Below are 26,614 nucleotides of genomic sequence, written 5' to 3'. Positions count from 1 at the left end.
ATATTCTTATGTGACACACCAAATGTTCTATATGGTTTTTCACTTGGCATTTTGTGGCCATGAACATGCCTTGTATTTGTCACTGCTTTGTCATTAACCCCCCTTTTATATTTTTTAAACACTTACATTCTCGCTTTTCTTTTTTTTCCCCGCTCTCCTCCGACGTGACGATCCTCTCCCCATCACGAGGAACTCTTCTGTGAGCCCCGCCCCCTTGAGCGACACCTCTTGAAAGGGACGGGACGAAGAGCCTCACTCAGCAGCACGGTGTTTGCAAGCTGGCCGCCTAAAAAAATTACCACCTTACCTCGCAGCTGCACCACGTGAACGTTGGTCTGCCAGCCCGCCCGGCTGGTCCGTGGGTCGACAGTCCAACTTTCACGTGGTGCAGCCGCAAGGTGAGGTGGTAAGACCGCCGTGTGTGCACGCCGGCCGCTTTAAGCGGCCGCACATTGGTCAGGGTCTGACCTAGGCGCCAGGACAATATTCTCAGTCGCCATGGTGACCTGGCGTCTGGGATTTGTCGAGCCCTGTGGTAAGCTGTCTGTAAAGTGCACTTCTAGAAAGAAAGAACAATATATATATTCCTGATATGGCTTACCTGTCTTCTGATAAAAGAAAAGAACAATCTAGTCCCCAAAATCATCTTTTTTTTAGTACATGTTAGAGTCCTGTACTGTATGGCGACTTGAGAAAGCATGGCTTACTTGTTGGAGTTAGAAAATGAAAGTTTTGCCCCCTTTTTTTCGTTTTAGTTCAAAAATCCGTAGCTGTTTTTCTTTCAGTATTCTGGTATTCTAACATACTAATAAGTAACCGAGTCATAAATTCTTCTTCATTTTCTCATGTAATCATGTGTCTCTTAATAACGGCCTGTAATCTTCTCCATAGATTCTAACCTCAAATCTGTTGGGTGTGTTGATGTGTAATGAAGAAATATGTACGGTTTCCTGGAAGTCTGTTTTTACTTTTAACGTCTTTAGTAGAAGCTGTGGATAGGTATAGTTTGATTATTTCTTTGATTTGTATGTCACAGTGGACTTGTGCATGATCTGGGTTGCTGTAGGTAGTGTATATTGTATGTTACACTGTACATTGTACACTGTACATTCTGCCTATGAAATTGCTACCCAATGTGTAGGTACAATTTACACTCACTTGTCTCCGAGTGGGCTTTGTCCGTGCCCATGATGTTCTTTGTTCTCTCGCACAATTATTGAACCATATGGCCATGCAGAAAGCATTTGTATATCTTTTCTGTGTATGTCAGTGACATAAAAATATCAGCCAAAACATTAAAGTAGAATTTCAAAAAAATCAATCAGACATTTGTTAGTGTGTTGGTTGGTACAACATATACTCAATATTTTTTTATGTTTTGCAGAGTGCCCATTGCCATTGTTGTATGACATGGGATAGTTTAAGAAATAAAAGCTATTTTATATCCTTTAATGAAATTAGCTTCTTGTCTAAATTGATACTTTTTAAATTGGTGGAATGGGGATGCCCTTAATCTTAACTAACTAGTTTGAGGTCTACAGCAGTCTGTAGCAATAAAGCAAAACTACTTAATCACATTTACACTGAAACTGTGTTATCTCTGTATGATGAAACTCTTTGGTTTCTATTTAAGTGCTTTGTGATTATATAAAGACTGAACAGAGAATTTATCCGTTAGTTTAATATACCGGAATTTGTTTTCCTTGAGGTTTTAGTTTATGCTTATACACTGGAAAAATGTTTTATATTCTATACAGACGTATGTAAAATATTTTTCTTTCAACATATAATGTGTTGTATACAGTAATGTTCTATAGCATTGATAATAAGTTGGTTTATTTGCTTTTGTTCCATTATACCTTCTTTACCTGCAGATCTGTAAGTAAGCTTTTGTATGTGATGTTTTGGGTGACCTTCCCTGCTCAAACGTTACAGGGACGTGACTCTTTAAGGCAGGGGTGTCCAAGTTTTTTCTGCAGTGGGCCACTTCATCAGAATTGTATACATGTGAGGGCCGCACTCATTTTTCACTGTAATTTTTAGCCTTTAATAAAATATGCAGATTAAAATAAAGTAAATGACACAAAACCTTTACTTTTCCTCTCACTGATTTCTGGGCCTAGGATTCTGGATAAGTAAAAATGAAATAGTTCTATTTATTCTAGGGATGCACCAAAATAAAAATTCTGGACCGAAACCGAAAATTCAGGGTTCACTTAGCCGAAGCTAAAAATGACTCCCCACTTTTAAAAATAATAAAAAATCCCACACTTTTAATAAAAGTAAGTTACACACCAAAATTGTACAAAAAAATTAATAATGTTTATATATATATATATATATATATATATATATATTATGATTGTTAACAGCAATCACACTCCTATCATACCTAAGCAACCAGTAAATGCTGGAACCTAGGCATGATGGGACTGTGAATGCTGTTAGCCAAGTCAGCCAGTACATGCTGAAACCTGGCTAGCTGCCCCCCTTGTGTATTGATGCTGCCAGCAGTATGGGGTCTGCACTTCACTTACAGCCATCCTGTACAGCCACCCTGTACCATGCCCCCCACAAATCCATGCTATCACACACACACTCATTCATTTATATACCGTGTTTGCTCGATTATAAGACAAGGTTTTTTCCAGAGCAAATGCTTAAATAGGTCTAACTATGACACTAAGATGCAGATCCCCCACAGCGCTGCAGGGGACCTGGATCCTCCTTTCTTATGCCCCCAACTTACCGGTGCTTCTGACTCCCCGGTGTGTTGTCCGGGCAGCGGGTAGACGTCTACGTGATTCGCATAGACAACTTCTGCTGCAGCTGGAAGGAGGTGCGGTTAGCAGTGGGGGTTGTCTGCGTCCATCGCACAGACCTTCCCCGGCTGTCAGAGATCAGAGTTCCCCACCCTCTTACCTGCACTGCCTCTCTCTCGACTGTGCTCACAGACTTCAGCAGGGGGCGTGGCCTCCCTCTGCGTTCTCTTGTACTGCACAGAGGAAGCAGGACTGGAGCAGAGTCATGTGATGTCCCCTTCCTCTGTGCAGTACAAAAGACCATCCCACAGGTAAGCAGCAGGGGCCTTGTGATCTCGGTTGCCCTGGCTTCCGATCTCACGTGGGCCGCACCTCGAGGTCCGCATGTTGGACGCCCCTTGATTTAAGGCAATGCGAATAATGTTCTGTTTAGGTAACTCTGTGTCACCTTGGGTGATTAAGACTGAGCTATTCTATTATTCACCACGATGATAAGGAACCAGTGCGTCCGTTTAAAAGGCTTGGCTGAGATAACCAGATTTCTATAATAATATTATGTTTAAGTAATAACGCTTTAAGACCAAAAACAACACAGTATTAAAAAAAAGTGTCATACTAGTAATACAAAAATTGGTGGAATTTCACGACAGCTCTTCACCACAAGCAGAATATCATCTCTCGCCTTTGTAGTTATTGGTGACTTGATGACTGATGCAACAGAGGATAATGGCCTTCTTTACAACTCAAAAGTGACAAGTTGCAAATCCCTACAACAGATATTCAAAGAGTTTGTAAATGCATGTTAGTTAGAAAATAGTATTCTTTAGTATGCATGCAAATGCATGATCTTCTTGTATCTGGTAATACTTCCTTTTTGAGGAAAGCAGATGTCGGACAGAGATGGGTTGTGAAATGCAGTATTCCAGAAGTATGGAAATAAACAATAGTAGAAAAGGGATGCTATTCGTCAATTCATCAGGCATAGGGAAATTGTCTAAAATGGGACGAAGGATTTTCTGAGTAGGCAGATCAAAAGTGAAGCATGATCTTAATTACCAAGTGTGGCACAGATATCACAGCTTAGGAAGGCTTATGTGTGCGGTAGTTTAGGGTATAGCAATATGCCAAGACCACACATTTTTTTTAGTACCAAAGCAGAATAAAAATTAATAACAAATGTGTTTTAGCTTGCAGCATTTTTGTTTTAATATAAAAACTGTTTATAGAGTCAGGACTGAGAATGTTCTGTATTGAGACCAGCAACAATACTGTGTGTTTATGACTATAAAAGTGTTTTCGGGCATGAAATTCATTTTCTGGTGGTTTTATGATTCATCCTGTTGCATGTTACATTTAAATTCTGAGTACAGAGCTAAAATTTTACATTTTACAGTAAACCAATTATCTTGGGTGTTATGTGAAAGACATGATTTCATGGGAAAATATTTAATGTTAGCACTTTGTTCATGGTGTACAAATGCAACAATATATGTCCATTTCTTTCTCACTTAAACTACTCTGTTTGCTATTGAATCTGACCTGGCATGCTTTTTGAGAATGTAGTTAAATCTTTTGAAGTATCTCTGTCACAGATCATTTTAAGCCAATATTCATATTTAATTGGTGAAGCATGTCCTAATAGATTTAGTGGGGCGATCTGGAAATTAACAAGTAATAACTCTGTTTTTATACTTTGAAAGGATTAATCTTGGTTCACAGTCTAATCGGGTAACTCTTCAGTGCTTCTGCTTTCTTAGCAAAGCATTCGCTATATTTGGAAATTGTACTGTACAGAGGAGTACATTGTTGATCGTGTGGTTATTTTATTTATATTTTTAACTTCACCATCTTGACCATTATCCCTGGTGAAACCTGTCAAGAAAAGTGACCACTCCTAGCTCCAAAAGTTAACTAATTAACAGAAAAGTATCTTTTCTTATTCCATCAAGGACCAAAGGAATTAATGTAAAAGCTTTAAAAGAGTTGTATAGTTTGAGGAAACCTCATCGTAACTTGGGCAGTGCGAGTTTCCCATGGATTTTCCTCCTGAGAATAATTTGTAAAACCTGATTTTGATTTCGCATCAAGCTCTCTCTTGCAGTTCCAGTGGTTGTGACACAAATTACCCCCAAGATTAGCACTTATGTAGACTAAAACTTGCTTAAACTCTAAAGTAGTGGTAGGACCTTTGCAGGTTATATTACTGTTTAGATCCCCTTACATATAGATTAGTCTCAATTGTTCATGATCTGTGAGTAAATAAGCTCCAACAGGAGTAGAATTGGCATGCTTATTCTCGGTACACTCAACTGCTTTTGTTTGTTTTTTTACACTGTACTTGCTATTGCTAATCTTATTTAATATGTCAATTTTTTCCTCCAAGGCCTGTTCATTTACATTGTTTAACCTTTCTTCACAGTGTCTAAATGAGCACACCAAAGTCTAAAATAAGAACCACAGAAACCTAAGGCTGTCATCATGAAGTTGTATGTTTTCCTGGTGAACACTGGAACCACCCTTACGTTCGACACAGAGCTTGCAGTTCAGACGTAAGTAATATATTAATATATAAAATCCCAATTATACTAAGGCTTATATACGGAAGAAGATGATCAACTTTTACTAGTAGAAAAGAAAATAAGTTGGTTGCATTAGTGTTTAACCCTCACATATTAATATTTGGAATAGCCACCCTTCTCCACAATAGAAGATCAGGAATTTGACTGGGCCACTCTAAGCAATTCGCCGTTTTGTTCTTGAGCTACTTTAATGTTGGTGTTCGTTTGTGCTTCCCTTTCTTAGTGGATTAAAGCAGGTTTTCTTGAAGTATTTTCCAGTATTTTGCTCCATCCATTCTCCATTCTCAGTCTTCTCTTGACCACAAAACTGACCAATGCCAAACATTCTGTTAGATGTTACTTTTTGAGGAATGGTCTCCTTGCTTCAGTTCAGTAGTATACTCCTAACCACCAAATCTCTTTCAATATGATTCCTGGCCTCTCTGTGGCTTTTCTCACAATCTCCTGCATGGAAAATAGCAGGGATTGGGAAAGGGGCATATGACAATTCTGTAGCATTCCATAATAATTTAAAGGAACCTCTTTATCACGTGCATTAAAATATCATAGATAATTACACTATCATGCAAAAATTTGGGGCCACTTAGCTGTTTTCTTGGAAAACCAGGAAATTTCTAGTTGTACTAACATAATAGCAAAAGGGTTTCTTAATGAGCGGTTAGGCTTTTAAAATGAAAAACTGGGATTAGCGAGCACGACGTGCCATTGGAACAGGCCTATGAAGATTATCATCACCAAAAACGAACAAACTACCAATGATGGTAGAGGTACGTGCACTGTACATATATAAACACCCAAAGCTATTGCAAGGACAGCACGTAAGGAAAAAAAGGTACATACAAAGTAAATCTTTATTAAACAATATGATTTAAATAATCCCTGACGAAGCTCATTGTAGCGAAACGTACGTTGGGGTTGGTACGTTTGGACTTGGCACCATTCATTACCAGGCTTTTTGCTGTTTTCAGCCTTTCTTCTAGGTTTGGTTAGTAACTTTTGAGCACTGATGTACCATTGCTGTATGTTATTTCATGTGTTCTTTTCACTTTATCGCTTCTGTTTCTTATTTGTGCCTTCATATACATGCGTATTTCCATCCTAGTTCCTGTAGTCTTGTGCCTCTGTTCATATGTACCTTCCTATATGTGTCTTGGTGCCGAGATGCTTTTATATTATATATATATATATATATATATATATATTTTTTTTTTTTATGTATTTAAATCATATTGTGTAATAAAGATTTACTTTATATATACCTTTTTTCCTTATGTGCTCTCCTTGCAATAGGTTTAGGCCTATGAAGATATTCCATTAAAAATCAGCCGTTTCCAGCTATTATAGCCATCTACAACATTAATAACGTCTACACTGTACGTCTGTGTATTTGACGTTATTTCACTTGACAATATTTGCTTTTCTTTCACAAACAAGAAGTGATCTGAAACTTGTGAACAGTAGCGTATTTAGAATAAAATACCTTTAAAGAGAGAGGAAAGCCATCAGCAACAGACTAACATATATCTATTTTACTAATGCATCTTGGAAATATGGGACATGGCTAAGACCCTTGCCCGGTGCAGATTAGAATAAGCATAGACAATTTTGCCATATGATAGTGAATGGAGGGCTGGCTTTACTATACCATTAGTAGTGGCATGTTAATTTAAAAAAAAAATGCAATACATGTAAGTAAGCTGATTACTTACTGTTTATTTTCAAAATTGTGTGGGATATTCTGGTAATTTTTTTTTATTATTTTTTTTTAAACATGATTACATAGCAACAGAATATAGTGTTTCCACATTCTCTGGGACAGTCCTCCTGTTGTTGGTAAGGGGTGTAGCTTAAAGGAGGAATTTCTGTTATATTTTTAGTTGTACAGCCGCTCATCTCACATGCACACCCTGGTGTTTCTGTAAACAACATTCCTGTTGATTACAAATATATATTTTTTAAATATTGGAATGCATTTGTTAAGGCTATGTGGTGATGGTAATAAAAAAAAAGTTTTTTATAAGAAAAGAAAAAAAAATCCCCTAAGCAAAGCTTACTGAAACTTACTGTGTAACTTGTATTAGCTTGTGGGCACCTTGACCTGGTCCCTACCATGGAAACTCACACACACGTTTGTCAGATCACTGCTATTAAACAATTATTGAAAAATTAACTCATAAATACCCAATGATATTAATTTTATGATTTTTCTATCTCTATAGAATACATTTCTCATCTTTTAATACACTTACATATCCGTTAATAATTACCTTTATGATTTTTCCATTGTGCTGTATTTGAGAGTCTCCATCTTGTTGTTGTCTTGATGTATCCTCCCATAGCCATGTGAATTACTTTTTAGAACAGAGCTGATGTACACTGAATTTAGTAACCATATTAAAACTTTCCCCATGGGCTGATTGAGAGACTGCAGTCTTCACTGAGGGACATTGAAAAATAACATTTAAAATCCTGGTACTAACATATAAGGCCCTCCATACATTTCTGCCCTCATAAGCAAATACTCTCCTACTCTATCCTTCCCGTGGGCTAAGGCTCTCCTCCTCACTCATCACCTCTTCCTTTTCCCATCTACAAGATTTCACTCGGCTGCCCCATATCTCTGGAACCTACTTCCACCGAACCTTCAGCATTCACCCTCCCAACACTCAAGAAACATCTGAAAGCTCACTCCTTGTCAATGATAAAACCACCACACTACCTCTCACCCTTTCTCTGTGCCTTATGTTTGTCACCCCATTCCCTCAAGATTGTAAGCGTGTGAGCAGGGCTCTCTCCACCGAATGTATCGGTTTGTCTTCACTGTACGTCTACCCCTTGGATATATGTATTGCATTAAGTGCTGCGTAGATTGTTGGTGCTAAATAAATAAAACAATAATAATAAACTGGTGAAGGCTGATTTTGCTGTTTTTTATTTAAATTATGATTTCAGTGGAAATGGGTTTTGCAGCATTTGCTATTGCATTACAGCATTGCCCAGATTGGTGGAACCATTAAAAGTGTTAACAAAATTCACCATATAACATAGCCAATTTTAGTCAGTGCTATTTTAGCAGACATTCAAGGTCCTCGCTAACATGCAGGTTTATTGTGCAAATAACAGTAGTTCTGTAATTCTTCTTGTTTGCTTGTTTTCAGTAGTCATGTGCTCTTTTAATAAAGCTTAGTTGTTATATTGGATGTATTTGTCCTTTTTGTTCTTCAGCATTGCTCAGGCACAGTTTAAAAACTATATAATCATGCTTGTCGACTTGGTAGTATTTTGTGGGTGTCTGTTCTGAAGAATTTTCATAGCGTAAATCTCAAGGGTACATGATTTTCTCAGAGATTTCCTTGTAAATGTCACATTCGTAAATGAGTACTTTGAGATTTTATCCCTTGATAAAGAGCAAATATTAATGTAAATTTTGCTTGTTTTTGTAATTGCTGAAGTATGCTTAATAATAGGATTATGATTTGGTTAAGTATTTTTAATATTACATATTTGCTTATATTACTGTTTAATATGGATTTTTATATGAATGTGTGTGGGTATCTGGAGTTTTGAATATGTTATTGAGTGTGTGCATTCTGAATATTTTACAAAACCTATTTCTTTTTTTCACCTAGGGTGACTGATCTTAAACATGCTATTCAGACAAAATATAAGATTGCTGTTCACCACCAAATCCTTGTTGTTAATGGAGGAGAATGTATGGCACCCGACAGAAGGGTCTGTAGTTACAGTGCTGGTACCGTGAGTATCCTTGTCTTAGTATTTGGTTAGGTGGCAAGGTCAAGATATGTATCACCTCTTTAATTTTAGGAATATGGCAGTCATCACATCCTGTAAAATATCCCTTTTATGGCTTTCACTAATAACTCATACACAATAAAAAGATGATGAGTTGTACTTAAATCCTATGATGTTGAAACGGCAGAGTCATAAGTTAGACACTCGTGTGGTTGCGTGTTAATGTGCTCATGTGTTCATAAATGTGTATTTTTCTCTCTTCAATAGGACACCAATCCAATTTTCCTTTTTAATAAAGAGATGATCCTTTGTGAGCGCCCTCCAATCATACCTAGGACAACATTTACAGCAGAAAATGAAATGGAGTTGAAAGTGGAGGAATCTCTTATGATGCCTGCTGTATTTCACACAGTGGCCTCAAGAACGCAGCTTGCTGTGGTGGGATATCATGAAGTTCTGTACAATATAGACCTTTTGCTTTGAGATCCACAGTGGGAGATCCACAACTGTTTGGTAGCAAAGGCTTGTTTTGTGAAAAAAACATTCTGATTTGTCTGTTGCTCAATGTGCTGGGTTTTTTTCCACAAACACAATATTAAAAGTCAATATAGAGCAATTTATCTCATTTTTGGAAAGCATCCTGTGTGTTTTTGGAAGCATTCATCTAGTCTGTGTTCATTCTTCATGCAGTTATTTAAAGGGATACTCCAGCCATCATATGCACCTTAATGCATATTGTAGATGTGTGTCTCCTTTGCAAATGCTGTAGGTATTCTAAAGAATATCCCATATGCATTTGCGCCTTTCCGTGTAGGAGATGTGTTACACTAAAGAGTACTTTGATATGCATTATTTTTTTAAAAGGGCCACGAGGGAAGTAAATGATTCCTTTAACAATGGTAGCAATACACATCAGCCTTTTCTCTACATTTTTTAAGCTGGGTACATTAGTACTAATATAGAATCTTAATGGTAATCTTTTATATTTGTTATTATTATTATTTCTGCACATTTTAAACTTTTATATCTGTAAAATAATGTGTTGCCAGAGGAGGTGAGCAGTTGAGTGTTGAGTAAAAGTAGTTCTGATGTGCACAGACATTCTACTATAGAGAAAACACAAATATTTTAGGTGAAACCAAACAAATATTAGAATAGATATTTCTTTTGCTTTTCCATATACCTGCATTTGTTAGATTATTACTGTACTTGCTGTTTCTTCTATAGCCATTCTTCCTGGATATGCTGTTGTAGTAGGATAGTAGTAATGGGTACCGTGGATCTTCCCTTCTGCACATGACACAATTGAGAAGGCCATGGCAAAATGTTGTGACTTTTCCTGCTTGTCTTGCATGGTGACCTGTACTGTTATGCTTTTGTACAGGAAATGTATGAGATTGCCAAGAAGCTGTGTTCCTTTTGTGAAGGCCTGGTGCATGATGAGCACCTACAGCACCAAGGCTGGGCTGCTATTATGGCCAACTTAGAAGACTGCACGCATTCATACCAAAAGCTTCTTTTAAAGTTTGAGAATGCATATTCAAAATATCTACAGTCAATAGATGACATAAAACTCAAGCTAACCAAGTAAGTTTGTGTAATGCCAAAAAAGAATATTTGGCACCCATGCACTTATTTCATAACTTTTAAACTTCATTTTAGGGAGTTAATTAAACTTCATACAAAATATGAGTCATTTCACCAGTGCCTCTGTTGTATAGAATAATGTTGTGTATTTGCTTCATAATAAGATTTTATTGGGGTGTACATCTGGTATGCAGATCATATTTCACTTAAATAACAACATGACATGGAACTAGGTTTTTAACATTAGCACACATATACCGCATGATTTTACTAAAGAAATAAGATGTAAAGTAATTTATATACATATTTTCAATTCATAGAGTATTTTAATAGGCATTCTTCTCTAGCTGGGGGACGTTCCCTATAAAGAAAACTAGACAAAAAAATAAAAATACTTGTTTATTAGGCACATTGATAAAATTAGCACATCCATGAACTGCACAAATCTGATAATGGATTACTCAACATGAATTATATTTTAAAAATGCAAGCATGAAATGTGATTTCTAGAATAATCATCATTTTTTAACGCATAAAAAGGACATTTATACCATATTAAAATGCCAATTGTGTGCCAAATTTGTGAAAACTGATAAGACATACATATCTCTAACTATATTTTGTGATTCCTTTACTTTCAAGTTTAGGGACAGCTGTCTCTATCATGGCCAAGATTCCGCTGCTAGAGTGCCTGACTCGACAGAGCTACAGGATCTGTTTAGGTAGGCTAATATCCTCGACGGAAGGAGATTCTGATGAACCAGGAAATGAAGGAGAAATGATACAGCGTGATGATGAAACTAAACTGAAAAATATGGACATGGTTGCCTCACTTTCTAAGTCTACAGAACATCCAACCCAGGAAGTAGAGGACAATGATAATGAACAAAACAGTCATTCTCCTACACAGGATAGGGAATATGTGGATCGGGATTGTTCAAAAGATCCCCCTTCCTTTAACGTTTCTTTGTTGGACTGGATTAATGTACAGGATCGTCCAAATGACGTGGAGTCGTTGGTTAGAAAATGTTTTGATTCAATGAGCAGAGTAAGTAAATTTTAATAATCCACAATTTGATGTTTGCAGAGTGTGTAAATTAGTATCTTATATTTTATGTAGCATTTTAATGGTAGTCCAACAATAAACTTCAGTACAGATAGGATTATGATATTACAAATGATACAATTTCTCATATTGAGCTTCTCAAGATAAGTTTTGAAAAGTATTGTATGGACATAGAAATAACAATACACTTTCTGATGTAATGAGCCAATTAGATCAGTAAATTACTATAAAACCAGCATTACAAAAATATAAACAATTAATTTAGGACATCAGAAAGCTTTTCTCCAGCTAACACTGAACAGCTATTCGGATGCCATGGTGTAGACCACGTTACAAGTTTTCAGTGTTCAAGCACCCACATGTATATATTCTATCAATATTTTTTTTTTAACTAAAAAAAAAATAAATTATCCCTTTGTAAAAAGGAAGGGATTGTATAGGAGCCATACATAATAAACTTATATATGAAAGAGTTTTCAGGATGTGTAGTTTGACCAGGTATATGGCAATGGTACCTACATAGGTTTATTTATTCCTAATAATTTCCCAATGTATTCTGAACTAATGATAATGATTATTCTTGTTGACCTTTACTTTAAAAAAGAAGCAATTTTTCAATTTTAATAAACCATTATAGGATTCTGAAGCATTACCAATTGCCAAAATATTTGGGTGCTCTTGAGTTTTCCAATTTTAGTGAGTAATCCTTGGTTGTCTAGTCAGTTTTTAAACATCTTTGTATCTTGTTATATTTTGAGTTTAGCATTGACAGACAATATCCATATAATATTATTTTTTATTTATTTTCCTTCCCCAAACTGAGAACATACTTTAAACCGAAGTATACTTTTTCTTTTCTCTTTTTGACTCCTATGGAAAGCTGTACTTATGCGTCATACAGCTGTGATGACGAACATTACTGTTGTGTTTTGGCTAAAACATAGGCTTTGATGTCATATAAGAACCATTTGACCCATCTAGTCTGCCAGTGTTACGGTGATTGTTGGTCAAAGTTCTGTTATGTAATTCACAGAGCCAGACTTGATATTTAAATTGGATCTGACACCTTAAGGCCAACTGCCAATAAATTACATATATGTGGCCCGCCACTTGAATACATGGCCTCATGCTACACTTTTACACTTGTGCAGCACATGGCCACAAGTATCAATCCCATGGCAGCACATAAACCCATTAACATTCACAAAAAAAAAGTTGTCAGGATCACCTTAGCACATATTAATACGTTTGTTGTTTTTTGAAGTAGCGTTGCTGGATCCACAGTGACAGATCTCATGTTGGGTATTATCATAATAAGGAGATGTTTCTGAACATCCATTAGGGTTATTGTTCAATAGTGCCACTTACCCTGTGGAGGAAATCTTAAGGGAAATAATTTTTTTTTTAAAAGTGTTTGTTTTAGCATAGATTTTTTTACATATTAGCTCCACAAATTGCTACATTTTTTTCTGTGGTCTCAAAAGAAGGCACTACTTCATTGTCTAAGCCCTGCACTGTTGGGTAGGTAACACCCTTGGTCTTCATGGGGCTAAAAGACCGGATCTGCCAAATGAGTGGCCCTCATCTGGTTACTCGTGCACAGAAATAACACAAACGGAAAAACATCTTAAATTGACATACATTGCTTGATATGATGGACCCATATATATAACTATAAAAAATATGTCATAGTAGGTTTCCTTCTTTACTGTTCATTATATATTACTGTATTTTTTGCTCTTCTCATCCTTTTACAGAGCAACAATGGGCATGTATTTTCAAAACAACAGTGAGCTTAATATCATCTACACTAACTGTCTGGGCATTGGAGGAATAGTTAACAGAATTCAGGGGCCAAAATGCCTTTTTAGTGGGTTGTTTAAAATAAACAAAATGGATTTTTAATTAAATCTTTTTAGATAATGACATATAAAAGCTGGTATGAATGGTCCTATAAAAAATTAAGTTGGTTTATAAGTAAATTGTGTTATTTGGTTTTATCTATTGATCATTGTGGCAGGAGAAAATGAAAAACCATAAATTGCATGAGTTTATTAGAAAATGCTAAGATGAACTTGACTGTGTTGTATTTTGTACATGTTAGGCAGTTGACGTATACATCATGTACATAAATAGTCATTTCTTATTCATGTTACATTATTTGACTGAAAAAAGACACTGTAATTTGTGTGTGTCTCTTCCACTGTAAGTAAACAACTTACCCTTAGCAAATGCAAATTTTGACTGGCATAATGGTTTAATCATGGGTTAAGTAGATCAAAGCCAGATTGTGCTGGAATTTGAGAACATTTTAATGTTTAGTAAGTAGGACATGGTGGTGTATATATTTAATTTGTCACTTGATGATAACTTTTGTCAATGCCAAAAAAGTTGTCTGTCTTTGCACCAGAAGACAGATAAAACAAACACAGAAAAAAACAGGAGAAAGTTATTTTCCCAATGTTGAATAGAAAAGGACCGTATGTTATTGAATGGATTTCTGTTAATGGACATATACAGTTTGATTTCTTGTAATTTCATATAACATAATAGGGATATACCTGTTGAAAGCAGAGTTATTTTTTGTGCATTTAAGCAAGAAGCAGATAATTTGTTAAACCGTAATGTTTTTTGAAGTGGAACAAATACTTGTTTCACTTATTGATACTATTATAAGATACTTTTAAATTATATATTTATATAGGGCTGAAACAACTAATCGATAAAATCAATAATGAAAATCGTTGTCAACGATTTTCATTATCGATTAGTCAAATCGATTTTTATCGATTTTATCCTTATATAATCCGACCTCAAACAGAGATCGGATTATAACACTAGAATCCAGATCCCCGCAACGCTGCAGGAGACCTGGATTCCCCTCACTGTCGGCCGGTCTCTCACTTCCGTCTCTTTCCCCCCTCCCATACACCCCTCTGACTCCTCCCCCCTCCCATACACTGCTCTGCCTCTCTCCCGACTCCCTGGTGTTTTGTGAACCTCCGTTGCTAACAGGCGCTTTCACTGCAGCTTCATAGAAGCCTCAGGGTAAGTGAAGGGCAGTAACGGAGGCTGTCTGTGCGATGCAGACCCCCACCGGCTGACAGAGAATCAAGGTCTCCTGCAGAGGATCATCCTCTCTGTCAGCTGGTGGGGTCTGCATCGCACAGACAGCCTCCGTTACTTACGCTGAGGCTTCTATGAAGCTGCAGTGAAAGTGCCCGTCAGCAACGGAGGTTCACAAAATACCAGGGAGTCGGGAGAGAGGCAGAGTGGTGTATGGGAAGGGGGAGCAGGCAGAGGGGTGTATGGGAGCCACCCTCCCATACACCACTCTGGCTCCTCCCCCTCCCATACGCCACTCTGCCTCTCTACCCGGCTCCCTTGTGTCTTGTGAACCTCCGTTGCTGACAGGAGGCAGAGTGGAGTATGGGAGGGGGGAGGAGGCAGAGTGGAGTATGGGAGGGGGGAGGAGGCAGAGTGGAGTATGGGAGGGGGGAGGAGGCAGAGTGATGTATGGGAGGGGGGAGGAGGCAGAGTGGAGTATGGGAGGGGGGAGGAGGCAGAGTGGAGTATGGGAGGGGGGAGGAGGCAGAGTGATGTATGGGAGGGAGAAGAGGCAGAGTGGTGTATGGGTGAGTTATAGTGGTGTATGGGGGGGTATAATGAATTTCAGAGTGGCATATCTGGGGGAGGCAGAGTGGTGAATCAGGGAGAATTTCAGGGTGGTGCAGGGCATTTATGGGGGGCGGAGTGGCATATCAGGGTGCACAGTGGCATATAGGGAGGTGTAAGGCATAAATGGGGGCGAGTGGCATAGTGGAAGTTATAATGCATATCAGGGGGGCATAAGACATATCTGGGGGTAAAAGGTATATCAGGGGGCTCAGTTGGATATCCCTGGCATATAAGGAGTATAAGGTATATCGGGGGCACAGTGGAATCTCTGGCATATAAGAGGTATAAGGCATATATGGGGCAGAGTGGCAAGCTGGGGGTCAGATATGCATAACTGGGGGCAGTTTGGTAAATAAAAGAAAATATAAACAAGGCTTTTTTCTCAGTTTTTATTAAATATGAAAAATAGTTAACATATGAATTAATATTTGCTAATAACTTTGTATTAAAACCTTGTTTGAGAAACACTGTTTGGGTTCTTGTAGCTTTTATTATTATGTCAGTAAAATAAGAAGGTGAATAGCGAGAGGCCATTGCAATAAAGAGCTGAAAGTGTAAATTGTACGTTTTTTATTACATTATTTTAAATAAAAAATTGCATTTTTTTATCCGATTAATCGAAAAAATAATCGGCCAACTAATCGATTATTAAAATAATCGTTAGTTGCAGCCCTATATTTATATATAACGTATTGGCTCGAATATAGGCCACAGGCGATCATAGGCTGCACCCTTAAAGTTTGGTGCTATTTTAAAGAATAAAATATTTTAATGAAAAAATACACAGTGTAATGGTAAAACAGTATTTTATCTAATGAACAGGAATACATGCATTTTAAAAATTTTCACGTCTATCAGTTTGTCAGCATATGTTATATACAAACAGAAAACCAATAGCCATTTTAATTCATAATGCACCTTACTTTTAGATATGCCCCTCTGCCCCCTGTATGCCACTCTGCCCCTAATATGCTTTATAAACCCTGATATGCTTTATGCCCCCAGATATGCAACTCTGCTTCCTAGAAGTGCCACCTTACCAATGCACCCCCAGACTCCCTGGTGTCTAGCGGGCCCGCTGGTGGATGTCTATGCAATGCGTGCAGACAACCTTCACTGTCGGCACTTCCGCCGGGGCTTCTATGGTGGAGCACCGGAAGGTTATGTCACGCCAGTGCTCCACCATAGAAGCCCCGGCCGGCAGCGGAGGTTGTCTACGCGCATCGCGCAGGCATCCACGGCTGCCGGAGAATAGGATCCAGGTCCCCTGCAGCACTGCTGTGAATCTCGATCCTAACCCGGCTTCTTATCCGCAGCAGGGCTAAATGAAAAAAAAAACACCCACCCGGCGCCCAGAGCGACATCCCTGCGCTAAACCCCCGAATATAGGCTACTAATAATTATTTGTAAATATTATTTTTCTATAAAATTATTATATATACCGTATTGGCCTGTATATAGGCCGCACCCCCCCACTAATTGCTAATTAGCAGCTTGATGCATTAAAAGCATTATCAAAAAGGAAATGTTTTTTTTTTCTTTATTACAATATTACAGCATTTTAATAAATATATCTACTTTCAACAGTTAGTATCTTGTAAAATAGACATTACCACCAAAGACAAGAGAAACCAGGGTAACTAAACATTAGTGTCCTTGGATCCCTTCTTACACCTTCAAACATATACAATCACGCACACCATTCTCACTGTGGAACTAGATTCTCTCTACCTTGTAAACTACATTGTAAGCTATGTAATCACACAGTAGAGTATTTCCCCAACCAAGACTTCCAAATTCTGTAATTCTGTAGAATTTATGAATTCCCAATTGTGCTTGGAAGTAACCTCGCTCCATTTGGCATTGATAATTTATCTGATGATAAATGATATTCTCCATGTGAACTGCCTCCTGTTGTCTCCATTTCCTAGCGATAACAATTTTCATGGCTAATAAGCATTGAATGACCAAGACTCCTTTATTGGGAGGGAGAGTAGCAAGGTCTAGTAGTGCAGACAACTTCCACTGCTGCCGACACTTGACGAGCAGCAGCAGAGGTTGTCTACGTGCATTGCGCAGACGTACATAGGCTGCCCCCACTAGGCACCAGGGAGTCTGGGGGTGCATGGGTTAGAGGGTCAGAGTGGCATATCTAGTGGGGCATAAAGGATATCGGGGGAGCAGAGTGGCATATCTAGGGGAGCATAAAGCATATCTGGGGGGCATAAAGCAAATCAGGAGACAGAGTGTCATCAGGGGAGCAGTGTGTCTTATCTGGGGGACAGAGTGGCACAATGTTATGTGCTTTTTATGGATGGAAAGACAAACGGGGAAGTTGCAAATATATTTCATTAGATTTAAAATTTTATAATAATAGAATTAAAATGCACAATAAATGTAATGCACTTGAATCAAACCCAAAACCCCTCTGCCTGCGGTCCGTGAAAAAATTGTCTTCCACAAAACCGGTTCCTGCTGCCAAAAAGGTTGGGGACCACTGCTTTAGAGAGTTGGGTGAAGGATTTTCTTTTTTCAGAAATCGAGATGTCCTTTATCTTACAATTTCAAGGCACAATTGGGGAATATTCTTCTATAGTGCTTCTAAGGGCGATGGTATTAGAATTTTATCTTTCATTCCTATACGTTTCTTAAATATTATCCCAGAAGTCCAGGCTACTTTAAATAGAGATAGTCATCTCACTTTTTAAGGCATCCAATTTATCTTAATGCAACCATAACATACATTCTAGATTTGACGTGCCAATAAGTTCTTGTTTAATATAAAACCAGTCTTCCTTTTTGCTTTGATTATATTGCATCTTCATCATATGGGATAATGTACTAGCTTGAACGTATCTTCCCAAATACAGCACATTTAGCCCACCCTTATCTTTGTGGACATATAAGATTTATGGCGAAGGTTTTTTATCTGCCCATATGAATTTCTCAATATTTTTTTGGAATAATGTAATCCAATTTACATTTAGGAACGCTATAGGCTCTTACAATATTCGTTCTTCCTAACCACAAGACAAAAAACTTCCATTCCCTGATTTGTCTACTCCTATCTTGCCGTAATCCTGAATAATTAATTTCAATAATTTGAGAAATCTTAAATGGGATGACAATCCCTAGATAATCAATCTTGCCAGTCTCCCAGGTAAAGCCATAGCTCTCCACCAGTTTGTTTCACCGAATCTGGGATAAATAATATCGCGGCTTGTGTCTTTTTTATGTTCAGTTTATAATTCGAGAATTTACTATAACTTAAAATTTTGTCCATCAATGAGACCAAGGAATTTTCTGTGACATAAAGGGACAGCAAAACATCATCGGCGTATAGGCTGATCTTGCTTTCTAGATCACCGATCCTAATTCCCTTCATATCTAAAAGGACACCCCTGCCGTTAGTTATCCCGAACCAATTAGAACTTATCCCTTGACCTATTACTCTACCAATAGGTTTAGTGTATAAGGTCATCACAGAGCCGGTGAAATTTATCACCAAAGCCATAACAACGTAGAACTTCCTCAAGAAAGATCCATCCTACTCTGTCAAAAGCCTTTTCGGTGTCTAAGGCTAAGAATAATGAAGGAATTGTATTGGTTGAAACATACTCCACTAAATCAATTATTTTCTGTGCGTTATCATTGGATTGACGTCCCTTTACAAAGCCAGTTTGGTCCATATGAATTAAAAATGGACAGGCAGGTTTTAATTTATCGGCTAGTATAGCTGAATAGATCTTCATGTCTATATTTATTATGGAGGTCTAAAATTAGATACCTTTGTATTCTTGGTTTTGGGATTGGAAATAAAGTTGCCCAAGCATTCGTTAAAAGGGTTAGTTAGATGTGATGAGAGTTGTTTCATCATTATTTTTTATAGAATATTGCTGTAAATCCGTCTGTTCCAGGAGCCTCCAGGTCTGGACGCCAACTGAAGAAGTGTTTCAGTTGGCGGTTGAGGCGTGAAGCAAAGAGGTCCATCTGAAGGGGACCCCTTAGGGAGATAATCTATTTGAATGTTGGATGATGGAGTCGCCAATCGCTGTAATCGACAAGGAATTGGGAATTCCAGTCTGCGATAGTATTGGATTAGCCAGGGAGGTATTCTGCCTTCAGAGAAATATTGTTGTCTAGACAGAAATGACAAAATTGTTTGGCTAAATCTGCTAAAGGTTTCGATCTCGTGCCTCCCAATTTGTTGATGTATTGAACTGCTGTTACATCCTGAGTAGGACACAGCAGTTGGCCTTGTGTTTGACAAAACTCTTCAGAGTGAAGGAGCCTGCCAACAATTCCAGATAGTTGATATGCATGTTGGACTCCATAGAGACCATTTCCCTCCAGTTGAAGAAGTTCAGCAACGTGCGCCCCAGCCAACGAGGCTGGCGTCTGATTCTATAACGATGTTGAGAAAGGATCTGAAAATCGCTCTCCCGTTCCAGGATTGTACTTGATGAAGCCACCAAAAAAGTTCTTCTCTGGCATCTGAGTTGAGGGGGATTTTGTCTTAATACCCTAGCCTTTCTCTCAAATGTTTCGCCTTGAGATGTTGAAGAGCTCGGTAATAAAGAGGGGCCGCGAATATGGCTTGTACAGAAGCTGATAAGAGGCCTACTATGCTTGCTAATGATCTGATAAAGATAAGTTGTCTGTTGAGAACAGAATTTATTTCGTTGCAGATGATTTTTAATTTCTTTGAACGAAGGCTGAGAGTAGCTTCCGTGGAATTGATAACAAAACCTAAGAATTCTATTTCTTGCGAAGGGAGGAGGATACATTTCTGTTCGTTGATAATAAAACCTAGATCTGTCAGAATGGATAAAGTCCAGGTCATGTAGACATGTATGGCATTGAGGTTTTGTGACATTACTAGAATGTCGTCTAAGTAGATGATAAGACTCCCTGAGGAGTGCGATTACAGGTTTTAGAATCTTTGTGAAGCACCAAGGTGCTGAAGAAAGGCCAAATGGAAGGCATGTGAATTGCCATTTTTGGCCTTTCCAAAGGAATTTCTGATGGTCCGAATGAATGGGGACTGTTAAATAGGTGTCTTTTAAATCTATTTTTATCATCCAATTGTCTTTTAGCAAGAGGTCCCAAAAGAAATGTATTCCCTCCATTTTGAAATGTTGATTTGGTTGGTAACCTCCATCTTTCTTTTTCACAAGAAAAAGATTGCTGAGGAAACCCATAGAGTTGTGGGGAACTGGGAAGATGCCATTTTTGTTGATCAGATCTGAGATTTCTGTCTGGATGAGAGACTGATGTTTCCTCTTATAGGATGCCTTTTTGACTTAGAAATCCCTTAGGAAGATTCTTCAACTGACCAAAAGACCTCTGGGGTAATAGGCTCTCTGTGCCTCTCTCTGGGTATGGCGAGGGCTGACTCCACGGACTTAGAAAAGACATCTTGCATGGAAGTCATAGCCGTAATAAAGGCATTGGACACAGTAATAGTCAGAAATTCAGAAATAGCAGTACCTGTGATGGTATTAACAGCTTCAGGAACAGATTTCCTAGCTCCTTGTTAGCCATGGTAAATGAATTAGTGTAGATAGTGTAGATAATGTTTAAGGTAAGCAAACACTGTGTGTAAATTGTTTCACAGGATTGAGCAAACTGCAACAATGTATGTTACTCAGCTGAAGAACTTGGCAGCTCTGAGGGAGTGGGCGGGAATGCGAGTCAGCTGGGCACCAACTGAGGTAATCTCGCGGGGAGGGCTCATACGTCACGTGACGCAGAGGAGCCTTGGAAGGAGAAGCAAAAATGGCCACCGCAAGGAGGCGAAAGACCAAGAGATATGAATGCAGGGGAAGGTAGAATAGATGGCGGTCTAACCGCAGTGTTAAAACAATGCAGGATCAGACCGGGGAGAGGAGAGGGAGTGAAAAAAAAAACGACTGCAAAGTGTGGAAGCGGTATGGTGTGAATAATGAGCAAGGGGAAATATGAAAAAGGGGGGTCCCTGCAAGTCACCAGAAGGGCGAACAGAGGAGGGAGTTACCTCCTGTAAACTGTGTAAAAGGTGTATGAATTGAATAAGGGGGATAAACCATGAATTAAGTACACAATTTAATTAAAATATATTAAATATATATATCAGATATGTGCAAAATAAGAGTAATATTGAGGAGCACGTTGACAAGATACTTAACTCTCTGAAGGAGCAGCAATGAAAGAGGAGGGACTAATTGATTACACCTGTCTTATACTTGTTTATTCATATTATTATTTAATTCTCAGCATATTGTACCTGTCATGTTTGGTTGTCATTTTTTCTTCTCTACCTAACCTGTTTGTTAACCTTTTTACTGCTGTGAGTAGTAAAGAAAGTATAAAGCATAATAGGAGCCTCCTGTCTGAGATAAAATCCAGGATACTTCTTCAACATTTCCTTTACTTGTCAGGAGTGTCTCCCTAATTTCCAAGTCAACTCTCCTTTATTATACTTTCTATTAACTTCGAGATATACTGGGTCATGATCGGACCATGCCATGTTTCCTATTTTAATTTTGTTACACTCTTTCACAAATTCAGCTTTTGTCAAAATATATTTCCTAGAGAATGATTGATGTCTGTGTGAAAAAACTTGAAGTCTTTAGCTAAAGGTCTTATGGTTCTCCATACATCATATAGTCCGTACTTTCCCAGTGTATCTCAAAAAGCTCTGGTTAGGGGACTCTGTCTATTTTGATTTTTGCTTGATTTATCCCATTCTAGATCAATTACACAATTAAAGTCCCCCGTACACAAGAAAGTTCCTTGGATGTATTCTTGTAACTTCTGTAGAGTGCTATTTAAAAAATGTATTTGTCTTGAATTTGGAGCATATATGTTTAATATTGAGACCAATCTGTCATCGAGCTTACACACAATGAAAGAAAATGTTTATGTGGAGTTGCTTTGTTATATTGTCCATATATTATATATAATGTTTATCTCTTTCTTTGTAATTTCCAGCTTGACCCACGAATAATTCAGCAATTTTTGGCAGAAAGCCGTCAAACTGTTGCCAAACTGGATAATCAGAATATGAAAGCCATCAAAGGGCTCGAAGACAGGCTTTATGCACTGGATCAAATGATTGCTAGCTGCAGTAGGTTGGTTAATGAACAAAAAGAACTTGCTCAGGTAAGTGTATTCTTTATGTTTTGTGGAAGTGCGGTTTCATTTCTTAGGATAATGCTGTTTTGACCTTATTCCCTTTCAGTGCGCTTTTCTTGCATTGTATCTTAATAATGTGGGTATTATATAGTTTTGTTTCCCTTTGCCTAAAGTGTGAAGCATATGACATCTCAAGGTACTCTGTAGGGTTACTTTGTTACATGGTTTATAAATAAACCAAGCTGAAGGGCTTAATCAATAAATTCTGCATGGACTGTCATTACTTTTAAAATGCTGATTTCATTGAATAAAAAAAAAAAGAATATTTGAACAGACCCACTGTCATCCGTGTATTATTGTGTGATTAGTACAGGGCTCAACAAATCCCAGGCGCCAGGTCGCCATGGCGACTCAGAATTTTGTCCTGGCGCCTAGGAGTTTGTCAGCCTCTTACATCCACAAAAAAGGGGGTTGAGTGTTGATTGGGTCCCCACACAAGTGTGGGGCCCTGACACAACTTCCCCCTGCTGCCTGATCACTCCACGAGAGCGACAGGGCAGCGTTAACCCCTTCAATGCCGCGATCGCGGCATTTTAGGGGTTAATTCACGTTTTGTACAGGGCTCTGCTGCTGGCAGGCCAGCAACAGCAAAAATGAGCCCCCCACAAGCCCTTTGATGGCTCCTGTAGGCATGGAAGCCTGCCGCAGTCATCAGAGAGACTCCCCCTGCAATGGCTGGTCTATAGACCAGCAATTGCGTCCCAGCTGCCAGAGGCAGCTTCAGGGACAGGGGGAGAGGGTTCTTTGGTCTCCACATGAGTGTGGAGACCAGCCCCAACACCCCCCCCCCCGCTGCCTGTTCGCTCCATGAGAGCGATAGTGCAGCGTTAACCCCTTCAATTCCACAATTGTGTATAACACATTCGTGGCATTGCAGGGGTTAACATTTGTTAAAAACTAAATATCAGTCAATGCTGTGCTCCAATGGAACATCAGCATTGAAAGCGTTAAAAAAAAAATATATATATATATATATATATATATATATATATATATATATATAAAAAAAAATGATTTAAAAAAAAAATAAAATAACAGCACTGACCTGAAATTCCAGGGTGCTTCCGGGTCAAATGCTGTGAGTTTAGTAAGTGGGCTGATGATGATCAGATCACTCCTAACCAACTGTTTAAAAAAAATCCTGGCTCCTAACTTTTTTAGCTGGCGCCTAGATTCACAACAAATTTGTGAAGCCCTGGATTAGTACTAATGATGTAAATTGGCAAATATAAGTATAGTAACCGCTTAAAAAACAAGTATATTTGTCTCCCACATCCTCCGGAGACCAGAAATTTTCTGGCATCTTTGGCATGCTTGTTAACCCAGAAGTTTCCCTTTTTTTATTGTACCTAAATAAACTATATATTGCTTTTAATAAAGTCAGTTGAGTCAATATTTCTATATAAAACTAACAGCAAAATATAATAAATATATAATTATAACTATAATACAAACTTAGCATAAATAGTATATTTTTATTTTTATATTGTTCCCCTCCTATTCTTACCGCCCCAGATGAAACCCCCTAGCACCCCTTATTGCATATTCTACTAACCCCCACCCACTACGAGACTAATACTGTATATATACAAAATGGTTCATGGATTGCAAGATAAACCTAACCGGGGAAGGCTACAAAATTTTAACATCTATAGCCTGGAAGAAAGACGTGACAGGGGTTATGTTAGAAATGTTTAAATACTTAAAGGGAATCAACATGATAAAGGAAGAGAGTTTATGTAAAGTAAGAAATACTACACAACAAGAATATATAGTCTACTAGATGGGCAAAGGTTTAAAGGTAACATCAGAAAATATACTTTACTGAAATGGTAGAGGATGCATGGAATAGACTTCCAGCAGAAGTTTAAGCAAGCACGGGATAGGCATAAGGCTAAGCTAGATAAAGGATAAGACCAGGAACTAAGGAAAGTATTCAGAGGTTGGGCAGACTGGATGGGCTGAATGGTTCTTGTCGGCAGTCACTTTCTGAGTTTGTTTTCTCCACCTGGAACACAAAACCCACCAACCTCTAAACGGTCTTAGTCTCTCTCTCAGTTCAGTGTGAGGCAAAGAGGGGAAAGACAGCAAGTGTTTGTGTACAAGGTTTATGTCATACTGGCTGTGATCTCTGCGATTGGTCGTCTTGGCAGTCATATGACTCTGCCACCTACCAATCCTGAAGGTGCAGGGGAGGCCCCTTCATCATGACCCCTGAAGAATAAGGACGCTCAGCATGCAGCTCCACGTTGTCACAGGGGTCTTTTTATGACATTGTTTTGCTACATATTTTATATTCAAAACATATTACAAAAGCATGTTTCTTGGAATACTCATTGACTGTTCAAGTGTTCTGTTATTGTGATTCTAAAACCGTAAATGGGACAAAAACTATTGATCGATTCATGGAAAATTATTCGCCTGGTTTCTCCAATTAATTTATCTCTATCATAGTCATTCTTCATCTCCCATAAAGCTGTTTTTTTTTTTGGTAGTATTCTTATCTTAAAACATTATATTCTAGTTGTACTTTTTTTTTTTGTATTGAAGCGTTGAATTCTTGACCAAAGAGACTTGCCTTATTTTCCATATGAAGTCTAAGTGACTAATTTAAATGCTTATACTAGGTCAGAACAACACTGGAATTGTAGAGGGGGATATTCAATATGCATACCTACATTATGCAGTAAAATATCGATCTTATATTGTAGTAGAATGCATGGTTTGTCTAGACAAGCCAGAATACCAGATAAACGAAGAAGTTAGTAGTTCAGTGGTAAGGAAGGAAGAATATTTCATGATCCACTAAGTCTTTTGCACTGACGTCAAATGATGATGTATGAGTCACATTGATTTCTAAAAGTATCTGTATATAACACACAGTTATCCATATAACCTGGGACTGGAAATCATTTTTTATTTTCATTGACGTTAAATGTTTTACCTTTGTTTATTCTTTCTTTGCTCCTGCCATCTCATAATGGAAACAGATGAGCATAGTAAATGCTTCTAAGCCATATTACAAATTACAAAAAAGTATGCTGTTCTTTATTAGGGTATTCCTGTTCCATGAAATATGCATAAGATTTGAAAATAGACATGCTTTGAATCTCATCATTTTGTTTCTCTGTAAGCTAAATGCAGTAGTTTTTCACACACATTCAACTACAGCCTTAGATTTTTACTGTCACGCGATCAGCATGCTTTTGTTTTATGGTAAAGTGTTTCAGTGCTGTAAAAAGCAGCATTTTTAAAAACTATTATTACCTTAATTTCAGAGTATAGGACTAGATTGTAAACTTGTTTGAGCAGGACCACCATCAGCTGGGATAAAATAATGAACGCAAGTGGGCAAACAACACTTTCCATAAATGCGTACATAATCATATGTCTCATAATCACACAGCTGTGTTCCTATATCCACAATATGTGTATATGTAAACAAACAACCACACAAAAAAGTGGCCGGAGCGCACATTTCTATAAAATAGCGTGTCACGTATTGGATAATTGCAAATTTATACAGGCTTTTTTTATTATTATTATTTTTTTTTTAGATTTTAGCATATAGAGACGCATGTAATCACAAAGGAATGGACAACATTACCTGTTGAAGTCTAAACCATGCCAAAATATTACCAAAAAAACATATATATTATATATAATGATTAGGGAAAGAGAACAAGGGTCTACCAAATGTTTTGGCCAAAAAGGGAAAAATCTCTGATGAAGGTTTATTTTTTGCCATTTGGGAGTGTCTTTGGTTTCTTTCCCTTTTCACTTGTTTGAGCTATATCTATTCATTATGCTGAAACTAAGGGCTACGCATGTTTTTTTTTCATTAAACAACCATTGTTGATGATCAACATTTCAGTCACAAAGCAAGACAGACATTTATCAAGAAATAGCATCATCTATTTATAAAAACAAAGTTCCCCCATCATGAAACTTTGTACCAAAACTGAACAGATACTACAATCAATAGCTTCCCCAATAGCTTCCCCAGTGAAAAG

General features: G+C 37.9%; 1 protein-coding gene across 5 annotated transcripts in view; it reads left to right on the top strand.

Annotated features, from left to right (window-relative positions):
- The first annotated feature begins 5,240 nt into the window (after positions 1–5,240).
- The window catches only part of LOC149305396 (RB1-inducible coiled-coil protein 1-like), a 63,553-nt gene continuing 42,179 nt past the window's right edge, over positions 5,241–26,614 (top strand). For all 5 annotated transcript variants that reach the window (XM_089477315.1, XM_089477319.1, XM_089477318.1 and 2 more), the window contains exons 1-6: positions 5,241–5,311; positions 8,971–9,097; positions 9,362–9,532; positions 10,479–10,681; positions 11,324–11,729; positions 22,398–22,568. In XM_089477315.1, coding sequence (XP_089333441.1) covers positions 5,241–5,311; positions 8,971–9,097; positions 9,362–9,532; positions 10,479–10,681; positions 11,324–11,729; positions 22,398–22,568 — 1,149 coding nt within the window. The remainder of the gene's footprint in view (positions 5,312–8,970; positions 9,098–9,361; positions 9,533–10,478; positions 10,682–11,323; positions 11,730–22,397; positions 22,569–26,614) is intronic.

This window comes from Sceloporus occidentalis, unplaced genomic scaffold (assembly GCF_023333645.1).
Source record: "Sceloporus occidentalis isolate IW3139 unplaced genomic scaffold, rSceOcc1.0.p SCAF_11, whole genome shotgun sequence".
Lineage (NCBI taxonomy): Eukaryota > Metazoa > Chordata > Lepidosauria > Squamata > Phrynosomatidae > Sceloporus > Sceloporus occidentalis.
The sequence above is the reverse complement of the archived record's forward strand: the minus strand, read 5'-3'. Positions and strand labels throughout refer to the sequence as shown.